Source organism: Ostrinia furnacalis, unplaced genomic scaffold (genome assembly GCF_004193835.3).
Source record: "Ostrinia furnacalis isolate ACB-3 unplaced genomic scaffold, ASM419383v2 OfSCF5357, whole genome shotgun sequence".
Taxonomy (NCBI): domain Eukaryota; kingdom Metazoa; phylum Arthropoda; class Insecta; order Lepidoptera; family Crambidae; genus Ostrinia; species Ostrinia furnacalis.
The window spans coordinates 22,840-35,864 of NW_021135596.1; the positions used below are offsets into that span (position 1 = coordinate 22,840).

General features: G+C 34.1%; 1 protein-coding gene across 2 annotated transcripts; it reads left to right on the forward strand.

The window, feature by feature from the left end:
- Window positions 1-1,845: 1,845 nt before the first annotated feature.
- Vap33 (VAMP-associated protein 33kDa) lies at window positions 1,846-12,430 on the forward strand. Of its 2 annotated transcripts, none has more exons than XM_028315900.1 (6): window positions 1,846-2,007; window positions 9,901-10,053; window positions 10,134-10,237; window positions 10,311-10,385; window positions 11,440-11,520; window positions 11,885-12,430. In XM_028315900.1, the coding sequence occupies exons 1-6, from the start codon at window positions 1,956-1,958 to the stop codon at window positions 11,996-11,998; spliced, it is 579 nt and encodes a 192-aa protein (XP_028171701.1). In that variant the 5' UTR covers window positions 1,846-1,955; the 3' UTR covers window positions 11,999-12,430. The 2 variants fall into 2 exon arrangements, with proteins under 2 accessions (XP_028171701.1, XP_028171700.1); XM_028315899.1 differs by having other exon boundaries at window positions 1,847-2,007; window positions 9,889-10,053; window positions 11,885-12,416.
- Window positions 12,431-13,025: the final 595 nt, after the last annotated feature.

The window sequence follows — 13,025 nt, forward strand, 5'->3', positions numbered from 1 at the left end:
TAAAAAATATTTTGTCGTGTAACAAAAAATAAAATTAAACACAAAAACGGTTATTTTGTCCTCAAACTCGAACTGAAATTGGGAAATTATAAAAAAAAACTTATAAAAAATCAATCATTTTGTCCTCTAACCTTGAGATTTAATTATGCTGTACTCATCTAACAATTTTATTATACTTTGTATTCTTTGATTTAATTTTGTCCATTCTAATTTTTTACTATTTTCATTATGCCCACTGTAATATTTTTGTAACTCTATGGTAAATTCGTTCGGATTAACAATACCTGTTTTTTCAGAGGCATTTTGTTGACTAGGCTCAATATCCGACATGGCAAATAGTATTCAATGAGATCACTTAAGTTCACACGCATACAAATATTAAAACACGAAAAATTTATGTAATTTACGTTATGTTCGGAAACTAGCACTAATTCGTTGGTTTATCACAGATTTTTTTACGTCCACAATAATTTTACATAACTAATTCTATACATAGATATGTTATTTTTAACACGAAATTAATTTATAATCACAAAAACACATAGTTTACATTTAACAACAAACCAAATAACAAACAAATATGGCGAGTGCCGGGGCGGCGGGGGGCACATAACGTTCAACCAATCAGCTCCTGAGATCACAATTTGACCGCTTCCCATCGATAGATTACAATAAAGCGAAAAATAATGCGTTAAATTGCAATCATATGTTACGGTTTACAATTTTTCGACAGTTTACAATCTCACGAGATAGATTGTAATCAAACGATGTTTATAATCTTACGGTGACATATACACCTTTAGAGAATCTAAACCAATCCCAATATACTGAACTGTCCTATCTATGACATTGACAGCAGGGCGCCACCATCAATACCAGATCGCTGGTTCTGATTTTTGCAATGTTGGAAACTATTATATCAAACTATATAGCTAGTTGAACGATGGTGGCGTCACCTTGTCAATGAGTTTGGTGGGACAGTTGTTTTCATCTATATTTGAGCCATTACGCCAAGTCTATTGCCAAGTCCATATTATAAGTTCCAAAATACTGAACTGTCCTATCGATGACATTGACAGCGGGGCGCCACCGTCAATACCGAATCGCTGGTTCCGATTTTTGCCATGTTGGAAACCATAAAGTTGAACGATGGTAGCGCCCCCCTGTCATTGAGTTTGGCGGGACAGTTCAGCGTGGGTCATCTATAATTACTTCAGTCACAGATAATATAATACTAGTACGTCAGTGGACCAGAGAGTTTATAAAATACAAATCTATCCCGCCAGGTGGTACAAGAGTCGATTTCGAGCTTCTCTCCACATTAACTCGTCCATATTATTAATTTAGTTTCGATGTCAGGTAACTTTAATCGCTTTTTAAAAATATAATTATGTTAAGCATTGTTAATGTTAAATGTTAACTAAGTATTAAAATGATTCTGACTTTGCTACACTCTTAAAGGGTCAATGTATGAATGCATGTATTATGTCTGTAATATGTGCTGACTGATTAAGTTTAATGCTAATGAATAAATAAATAAATATAAAGTAGGGTTTTCGGAAGTGTATCCGATTTTGTAAATATAGATCGAACAAGTCGTGCGCGCGCATCGAAACTTTTACGCATAGGGCCTCTATTCTGATGGTACCTATTTTTATGATAGTTTCATCAGTCCAATGGTTAATTACAAGTTCATCTTAATATTTTGTATTTAAAAATTACCTAAAACTAGCTTATGTGGTCGTTGTTACCGACATTTAAATAATTACTGGTTTACAAAATTAATAAAATACTTGATTTAAGAATAGGGGCCCAGAATAAAAAGAAAGAGACCGCATGCGCAATGCGCATGTCGAATTCGTCATTCATCGTTCGCTTGGCCGACATCGCGGAACATTCTTTTTTCCGCATCTACTAATTTTGCCAACGAGATACAGCAATTACAATAATACAAAATGCCTAACCAGGTGTTGACTATAGAGCCGCCAAACGAGCTTAAGTTTAAAGGTGAGTACCTATTTTATAATGTGCGCAAGCATCAATAGCCGCATTGGAAACTTGGGCAGTATAATACATAGGTCGTGAGCTAGCTAACTGCTGACAAATGGAGTTTCTATTTCCAGATATCGGCGTTTTATCAGGGTGCGGTATTACATGTTTTTCATAGTTTTTCGTTGATTTTCATTAGTGCAATAAAACGTTTGAGCTAAATATTGTATGGAATGTCATCCCTGGGGTGTTTCTAAACTTCGATATACCTACAACATGTTAGTCGAGCTACCAGTCTGTGTCCAACTGCGACAAACATTATGGATGTATTGCATCGCCCCTTGCTGTGACAATGAGCTCATTTCAATATTCATCATTAAGTTTTTCGAATGTCTCATGCTAACAATAAAATTTCAGTATGAATTTATTAACAGCAGGAGAGTAATCTTATTTTTTGGTATTTATAATTTTAAGGATTTACAGGTTATAAACAATCACCATTGTTGATTATTTCATGGCAAATATAGATATCACTAGTATAACCCTGTGCAAGCTTTGTAATTTTCAGTCATTACATGCTAATGAGTAGTGCTACAGATATTGAATATTTGAACACAAAAGTTGACTATTGTGAAACCAAATACATAGATACACTTGTTACCACCAGGCAATTGCCAAAATCATGTGCACTATGCACACTATGTATTAACTTTTGCTACAACTTGGATCCGGTGTAACATTGTGGACAGGTTTCTTTATCAACATCTTTAATTTAATTGTAAAATAATAGTGAAATCTTAACATCCATCTAGCTTTAAATACTAGTGTCACTGTGGGAATATTTTAGTGTATACTTACTTATTTTGTATTTGGTTATTACTTTTTATATTAATTGTTATTATTCTGTTACTATGTTTATTTGAAATAACTCATTTATGTTTCTCATGTCAATAGCATTTATTATTAGCAGACAAAGCAAAGTGATAACTGTTTGTTTATTTGTTCAGTAACCATTAAGTAAAATAAAGCAAATTCTCAAAACTTTATTATAACTTGAAAAAGATGCATATTTATTCTATCTTAGTTATACATGGTTATAATTTTAGTCTTGTTGAAGACTCGATAAGACTGAACAGAACCAGTCTATCTACAGGATTATGTATGGTTTTTGGCGTTAAAACAACTATTATTACATTTATAACACTTAGGTAATTAGGACATACACTGTAACCTATAATAGAAAACATTATATAAAATTTTATTAAAATATGCTTGAGTACTGAACATTTAAGAAACATGTACAATTTGTACAACATAATACATAATTTATTATAAGAAAAATAATTGGTTTTAATGAACAAAATTACAAAGTTAGTCATGCTTAAACATAAATTATTATTTTCGTTTAATCTCTATAATTAAGGGCAATTGGCAAGTTGTTCTTAATTAATTTAATAATATTCATCTATTCATGTATCTTTGGGAATACAGTATGCTGTTAATATTTTTACACCATACAGAACTCATTTATTGCATAAGAATTTTCCTTCTCATCAAGCAATATCGTTAAATAACTGCTAATGTAGTTCAATTTGTTGTTTTTTTTATGTACCCTATTCCGTGCATTTATTAGATTTTATTGAATACAAAATGTCACCTTTGCCTTATTTAATTCAAAGAAATTTCTATTAATCTGTGAACTCATAAATCATAGAGGTAAAATATTCAGATTAAATAATGAAATACCTACCACTTGCGAAACAATAAAGCAAAGTTTAAAAAAAAGTATTGAATGTTGAAAACAACAATCAATAAACCAGTAATGATAGGAAATTAAGTACTTTCCTATCTTAGTAATAATGGAGAAGTTTCCTGATGTTGAAAACATTATATTTCTCTGAATAGGATTAAAATGTAGACCAAAACTAAAAAGACGAAAAAGAGTTTTTTTGAAATCCATCAAGAAATGGCTAAGAAATTAATTATTTAAATTACCTATACTTTACATATACACATACACTATTTTTGCGTGGAACTCATACATAGGCGGTGCTCGTGATGTCACGCCACCAGTCCTAGTTTCTAAAACAATGCTTACCACCCATGGCGCGTTGTCCAGGATGACACTATAATTATGTCAAAGTCTTCTTCTTTTTGTTTAAGCCCAGGTCTGGGATATAATTTTAGAAAAGGTTACTAAATTTTACTAAGAAAGAATCTTGAGTGACCCTGGCTGAAAAATTAAAACTACTAAATTTAAAAAAATGGATCTGTCAACAGCACTGGACCAGTGGGTCTAGACAAAGTGCAAATTATAATCGCAAACCAGTCGAAAAGTGGTCGAAACGGTTTTGTCTAGGGGGGCAGGGGTGATTTACTGTTTGTACTCCAAATGACTGCCGTGACTACCCCGATCAAATGGCGCTAAATATTTGTTATGCGCAACTTTAGGGCCCTGTAACTTTTCTATTTGTAGAGATATTTTCATGATTCTTTCAGAATTATTGTTAGTATTTTCAAGTTTTATTAAAAGATAAAATTGGAAACTTCTCCATTGTGCTATTGACACTATCCATGCATAATGTTCAATATCAAAACTGTTGTTACAAATTTTCATGTACCTATTCTATAGGTACTATCTACTTGATTTATTTATAAACCATGCACGGACATGCCAAACGCAGCTTTTTGTATTTATTAAAGAAAACGAGTATCATAATTAATTACCGGATACCGTTGGCCAATAAGTTCGCGCTTTCATGGTCTACTTGATAGTTGATACAATACCTACCTTATAGTTGCAGCATCCATCACTTCAATCTGCTTGTACCTAGTCGGCCGCTATATTTACACTTATTAAAAGAAGATTATATTAGATTCGTTTAAAGTAAAACTAGGCTATTTATCGGGTTCCGGTCGTCTGGGGCTTTGTGACGTCATTTCCGAAATTTCGAATCTATTCATCTCTTTTTTATTTATGACAAGAGAGATTAGCGAGTAGTTTGTTATGCCTAATGACAACATTAATAATAAAGCATTTCATAAAACATTAGTTACTGGGAAGTAATAGCCAATAGTAACCATTAATGAGATTCGCATAGAATTGGGATGATATACTTCCGAAGTTACCTGTTTTTTAACATAATTAAACAAGCTTTTTTATTTCATTCCACTTTCTTCACTTGATCTGCAAGTTTGAATAGACGTTTTGTATCTGGTAGTTACAGTCCTAAAAAGAATATGTAGGTAGCTAGACTTTAACGCGTGTGGCACACTGCAGCCCACAGTGCTGCAAAGTTGCCGATATGTTAATGTCGCAGTCAGATTGTATAATCCGCCGTTTTACATTACAGCTAGGCATTTTGCATTACAGCTCTGTTTTGTAATACGGCGGATTAACGTTTAGCCGGATTGAATACGGCTGAATGAAAATCCGCCGGAATGTATTCGGCGCCAAACGTTCTTCAATACGGCTAGCCGTAATGTGAAACAGCGTGTCATTACCCGCCGCTTTGACAGTTTTTAGTTCCTATTTTCAATACCGTGGCGCTGCCGGACAAAGTGGCTATGGATTCTGGTCTTCGGCGGAATCCTACACAATATTATTAGTGTAAAAATATGGCTTTGGCCGGTGAAGATAATTTTATCTTAAAGAAAAATAACCCAGAAAAAATGACTAAAACTTTATTGTTTTGAGTTACCTGTTCCCTTTGATCATTTTTAGTGTCTAAAAAAGACTAAAGCCAAATATCTAATTAATTCTTAAAATGTTTAGAAAAGTCTAATTGTTTTGAGTTACTTTTTTTTAGATGGCTATCCCTTGTGATTTATAAATAAGTAAAAAAAAATACTGAAGCCAAATATATTATTTATACAGTAACGAAGGTAATAATTCTTAAAATCTGTCTTATTAAAATTTATTTTCATTTAACATTGTTTTATTTTATAAGTATGGTCACCCTACAATCTATAGTAGTACGATGCGGCTTAACGTGGGCCGCCGTATTGAAGAACGTATCGCAATGACAATCCGCCTAAACGTTGAACCGCCGTATTACAATACAGAGCTGTAATGTAAAATGCCTAGTGGTAATGTAAAACGGCGGATTATACAATCCGACTGCGACATTAATATCACGTGTACATACTTATACTGGCTGTTCCAAAAAGTAGTGTCAAGCCGAAGCCACACTGAAGCCCAGAGATAGAGCATCACTAGGGCTATCTAAATCACCCCCATGTATGTTCCGCGATTTTTGATAGTTTCGAGTTATGCTTGTTTTAAATTTCTGTGCTAAGGCACTTTTTTGGTCACTGTGGCGCGAATAGTCAAGTTACATGCCTGATTTTTTTATTATTATTAGATGAATACTAGGCCTAGCTGATTCAGAAGTATTTACATTCATAACACTACTTTAAAAAAAATCATAACTCGAAAACTATCAAAAGTCGCGGTGATTTGTGTAGCCTGATGCTCTACCTCTGGGCTTCGGCTTGACACTACTTCTTGGTACACACCCTGTATAAACAACAATAAACTAGGTAAAGTTGGAGAACAATAAAGCTCGCTCGACGACTCGACTCGGTACAGCTGTGTAGGCAGTGAATGATGCGTATTTTTATTGTATTATGCATAAGCCCGTATTTAAAAAAAAACTATATTATTAAATGAATTCGTTGCAAACTTCATTAATAATTATTAACGTTTATTAATTAATCGTGATATACGGAGATTAATTGCAAATATTATGAAAAATTTAATTTGAATATTACATTTTATCAATTGAATATTATTTAATTTATTTAATATAATAATTACCTATAATGCTTTTGACATTCATTCTTTTTTATCATTTTAGATACCAATTCGTTTTTTTAATACAACTCGTGGTCTAAGCACGTTAAATTATTATGAAGGAAAACGCTTAGCAATGGCAAAATTAGCAATGTTACTTTTTGTCCGAAAACTTTTTTCCAAGAAATGAGACACAGATAATCGATTTTCCGGCTTCGTAAACTCAACATAGAAATCGCTAGCGTCATTTTCGAGAACGCAATTACAAATAAATACGTAAAGAACCTTTGTTCATGGAAAGTTAAGAACTATGCGTAATTGGACCGTGGTGATAGGATTATGTAAAGCCGAGTACTCATCTAGCGTGATATAAATCTACTAGATAGAGTAATCAGGTTCTGTACCTCTAGCATGAACAACTTTCGTCTTCGAATCCCTTCAGGTTCAGAATGTCCAATTCCCAAAATGTCCAACGGTTTCAAAATGTCCAATTCCCGAAATGACCAATTCCTGAAATGTCCAGTTCCCGAAACGTCCAATTCCCAAAATGTCCAATCCACTATTATGATGGGTTTGTTAAATAAGTCCTCATAGCCTTTCTTAAAAATTAGTAATTAATATATTTCTGTACGAATGCGTTTAGTTTTTGCAAAATCGGCATATAATAAACATATAAATTTTTTATTATTTGCAAAAGTACGTAGAAAAAATTTGTAGCTACTGCACTTTGTACTCGTACAAGTATGTATAGTTATTTATTTATTTTTTCTATTGACCTAAAAAGGAATTAATAATTTGGAAATAAATAAATGATTATTTAAATTTAAGTATGGTTATTTATTAAATATTTTTAAGAAAGCCTATGAGGACTTATTTAACAAACCCATCATAATAGTATACTCAACATCAAATAAATCGCACCTTCCGCGACGCGGACTTTAAAGATTTTCTTCTGACATAATCATGGTGCCCCAACAATATTGGTGTTATTTGAAAGCCCAATAAATATCGTTAAAGAGAAACACATTCAATTTATTAATCAATGATTAACATATACCATAAATGTGACTTGAAAAAATACCTCACTTTGGGCTCACCTCTGGGATCAATTAGACCATTTTTTATGGTTATAAAACCAAATAATGATCTCACGTGTCCTCTTTAACAGATGGATAGCGATTAGTCTCAACTTAACAGTTTTATACCCATAAAAGTTGGCTCAAGCTTAACTACCTATTTTTTCAAGAAGTGACTCTGGATCCTTCTAAAGACACATTTTTATGGTAAAAACCTTTCCCATAGTGAAATCAAGTTTAGAACTAGGCTTTTAAATAGTGCCAATATTGGTGGGAAGTGGGGATGCATACGTTTGAAAGTGCTTGTCGCGCGAGGTGCGATTTATTTGACGACGAGTGTAGATTGGACATTTTGGGAATTGGACGTTTCGGGAACTGGACATTTCAGGAATTGGACATTTCGGGAATTGGACATTTCGGGAATTGGACATTTTGAGAACTGGACATTTTGGGAATTGGACATTCCGGGAATTGGACATTTTGAAACCGTTGGACATTTTGGGAATTGGACATTCTGAACCTGAAGGTTCGAATCGTTTGCGTATTCGATAAAATTCGATACTCAATCTTCGAATTAAACGATAACGTGACAATTTTGATTCTCAAAATAAGTTTCGTGCAACCACATATCATACTAAATTCACTTTACAACACGATCACAAGTGCGCTGTTGTAGTTTTCTTACTAAATCTTTTGATGGTGATTCGAGTACGCAAACGATTTGAACTCGAAAGTTTTTCGTGCTAGCCGTACAGGTCTGAAATGATCTCGGCTACGAATGGGTGTTATTTGGCCTGGTACTCGTAGCGAGCTGAAACTAACGAGGTTTAGTGTATACCGCCAATCAATGCGCTGACACGAAAGCTCTATCCGCAGTGGTTATTTAGAGTGCCACTACTTTGAACAATCAATCTGCGAATCTGCATTCACTCAGGGTAGTTTGCGAATCTCATACTGCTAATGTTTTGGTTTACAGCTATGTGAAACGGTTACACTAAATTAAGATTGGTGAGATACAGGCCAGGAGCTTCCTCGTTGTGGATAAAAAAAAATAACCGGATATTAAATAGCAAACTGTAACTGATAACCGTTGTACGTTACCGTTACCAAAAACATTAGTAAGTGTGATAAAAACATTTGTGTTTTTAATTTATTTTATTGTAAACACAAAACTGGTTCTGTATCTCTGGTGGTTACAATTATTATAGTTTGCTAGTGAGTGCCAGTCTTAAAATGTAGCTCATGAACTAAAGATAGGAAAGTCCACTCTTTAACTATTCATAAAGTTTGGCGAAAGCGTTTCTATAGAGACACGATGCGGTGTGACCAATATTCTACACTGAATTGGAAATTAAGTTATGAGTATCTTTTTATTCGAATCCATCAATATGATCAAATAAAATGTATTCACATGTGTGGATGGGAAAAATGCAATATTGCATTTAATTGTTGTTAAATTATAAAGCTTATAAACCTTATACCTTATAAACCGCCATACTTGGCGGTTAATATTACCAATTAAGTCTTACTTAATTACTGTATTAACAGAGCATATTACCTAAGTAAGACTGCCAGCTATTGTTTCATTTTTAACGATAAGAGTAGGAGCACACCGTTGATTTTTCGTCGGCCGATAGTTTAGTCGGGCAGTTGATCACTAAGGGTATGTATGGGAGTGCGCACACTACGCCGATTCTTCATACAATTTGAAATCGGGCACAACTATCGGCCAACTAAAAATCAACGGTGTGCGCCTACTCTAACTGCATCTTTAGTTATGGACGACGGCACATCAAGATGGACACTCGGACATCCGATGTGGTGGTAATAGGTACCACAATGCAACAAAAACGTACTCTCTGATGTGCTGTCGACGGTACACAAAGGGTCTTAGCTCTTTGTATCAATATTTTGTTAACAATAAGATATTTGCATTATTAAAGTTACTGAAAAGTTTAGTTTAATAACTTTAATATTGCAATTGAAATATTTGATATGGGATATGGTCAATATTATTGAAATTTTTAGTTGATTTCACAGGACTGTTTGAGCAAGGGTATACCACCTACATGCGACTGATAAATCCAAGCACTGAGACAGTACTCTTCAAGATCAAAACTACTGCACCTAAGAAATATTGCGTGCGACCCAACTCTGGAGTGCTTGAGCCGAATTCCAAAGTTGAAATAGCAAGTAAGTATTTTTCACATATTTTACAAAAAAAATGTGATAAATAATTCGCTTATTTAACATTTTTAAAATTTTCTTTTCAGTTACACCACAGCCCGTTTATGTTGATCAAAATGAAAAACATAAACATAAGTTCATGGTTCAAAGTGTTATTGCACCAGAGGGGAAGACCAACTTAGAGCAAGTGGTATGTGAACGCTATGTTAATGGGAATTCATTACATTTGTTTGAACAACATTTAATGATTCACTTAATTTCAGTGGAAAGAGATCAGCCTTGATCAGCTCATGGATTACAAGCTGAAATGCGTGTTTGAGTCACCCCGCAATTTGAACGTAAGTGAAGTTATTTTAAGATAGATCAAAATCTAAATTGATTAAGCTGAAGACAACAAGATTGTTTGTTTGGTTAAACGCGCTTATCTCGGGAACTACTTTTCCGATTAAAAAAAAATATTTTTGTGTTGGATAGCCCATTTATCGACCATTAGGAACAGAGCATCAATAACATTTTTGCGAAAATTGGAAAAAATATTCGAAGCCATATTTTCACGGCTACGACGAAGTCGCGGGGACTAGTCCATCTTAAACTGATAAATAATTATCTTTCCAAACTCCACCTTACATAGTCGAATTACTCTTTAAAGTCGCATTACAAGCGCATTATTTTGATTTTATCTTATCTACTAGTCAGTAGGCCTCCGCCCACGTCAATTTCTGCTGGTGACAGAATTGCTATCGCACATTTCTCGACAGTTGTGTACGTATATCCGCGGAATAGAAATTATTGAATTCGATAATAGTCCTTAGTTTAGTTACTTTAGAGAAATATAATTTCATGCTCAATCAATACTCAATGGCAATGGCAGGGCGTAGTGAGGGTAGTAGGAGCGTATAACGTAAATATAAATAATAATAGCTTTAAAAAATACCATTCCGTTTCATATAATTAACGAAACCGTGGAATTGATTTTTTTACTTTATTGTTATTGACATTTGTTTGTCGGAGTACATTGTTTTGAGCTTGGGTTGCTTATTGTTATTAGTAATGAACGAGAAGTAGTTATTAAGTGTATCAAGTAGCTCATTGGAGATAGCTTACACAGAACTTTTAGATTAATATACTCTCTTCTCTGGTAACAGTAGACATAGAAGTAGGTATGTTACGTAATATTTTCAAATTGGAATAATGCAATGAATAAAACACACCATTTGGTTGTACTAGATTTCTTACTTTTCAAAAACATAGTATATTAACAGTTTATTTGATGTTAGTGTTGTCATATTTTATCCATAATAGTAAAATTTGTGTGCCTTCCAAAAAGCAAATGATCCGATCCGATTTTTATATAATTTTTTTTTTATTTAACCTTAACTGAACTTTGTTTAGGACGCCGGCGATAACGTCGCGCAGAACGAAGTGACGAAGAAACGAGTGGCCGTGGCCGATGAGGCCAAGTCGACAACAAAGGTAACTACTATCACTAAACTAACCACCCCTAAACATAGTAAAACCGTTTTCATTTTGAGTCCTATACCTCTTGAGGTACCAGTACCAGTAAGTCTTGACTTACTGGTACTGAATTTTGTTTTGATCAAACATCAAAATAATCGAAGTATGGGACTTTTACTGCACGAAGTTGTTGTACCTTTTCATTATATGTGAGCTTCTTAAGACTTTTATTTGCCCACTGTGTTCATTATTCAGAATACCTATGTAGATACCATAGACCATTGTCACTCTATGCGGACCATTTTATAATCTCGTCCCGAATTGTTTGCACAAGGGGTTTAAGTTGGTCCTAGCTTGGCATGTTTTTCGAATTGTCTTACAGGACGCTGTAGAAAGTCTCATCCAAAATGAGGCAAAGCGGAAGGATGATGACCACACATCTGGAAATTTAAGCGCGAAAACGGTATCATTTTGTATTTTTTTAATTTTTCAATAACTGCGACACGTGCAGACGACGCTTCCCAAGTGTTCATTCGTGTTTTTTTTTTGTTTTCAATTAAATGGCAGAAGTATGAACGGTACAAGCAAGTTAATTTAATAGACGATTGGCTTGTCTTGATTTCTTGTTCGACACCACGTTAAATTTATACATGTTGCCTTCACATGCTGGCCTTTGAACTGGTATTAGCATTTTTGGTAAAGCTATAGTCAGTAATACAGGAACAATAGACGAAGCAATTTTAAGGCAAACCTATTTCGAATTGCACTATTGTCAAGCGTACGTACCTACGAACGTAACTATGATATAGTTTATACATGGAACTGACGGCATCCTGCTTTGTGCAAAGGCTTTCCGCTATTGAAGATACAATTGCGAACATCCTTCGTGTGGCTTTCAACTGAATCTTCTATCTATATATATAAAAGAAAGTCGTGTTAGTTACACCACTTATAACTCAAGAACGGCTGAACCGATTTAGCTGAAAATTGTCAGGGAGGTAGTTTAGACCCAGGAGAAGGACATAGGATACTTTTTATCCCGTTCGAAATAAAAAAACAGTCTGCTTATTTATTGCCATTAAGGCGGAACAAAGTTCGCCAGGTCAGCTAGTACGGTATAAAACATAATGAAACTGAGAAGTTTTCGAACAAAAGCGCGTTTCTGAGTGAAGATATGCACACATTTATTAAATAAAATATGTTTTTATTCGTAAGTTACGTAAACCTGCGTAAAGGGTAAAGGTCAAATCTTTCGATGGTAGTTCAGTAGCAAATAATGCAACTTTCATGTGAAGGTCGACAATGTTTATTTATTAATTAAATAAAATTACTTATTAACAGCGGTCTGTTCTGATAAATATAATCCCTACTATTATAAATGCGAAAGTTACTGTCTGTCTGTATCGCTTTCACGCCTAAACCACTGAACTGATTTTGATGAAATTTGGCATAGAGACGGTTTAAGTCCCGGGAAAGGGCATAAGATAGTTTTTATCCCGGTTTTGGAAGCAGGGACGCGTGCG

Coding starts and splice junctions, on each gene's coding strand:
- Vap33 (XM_028315899.1), top strand. CDS start 1,956: ATGCCTAACCAGGTGTTGACTATAGAGCCGCCAAACGAGCTTAAGTTT. Junction 10,238..10,310: donor AGACCAACTTAGAGCAAGTG/GTATGTGAACGC, acceptor ACTTAATTTCAG/TGGAAAGAGATCAGCCTTGA. Junction 10,386..11,439: donor AGTCACCCCGCAATTTGAAC/GTAAGTGAAGTT, acceptor AACTTTGTTTAG/GACGCCGGCGATAACGTCGC.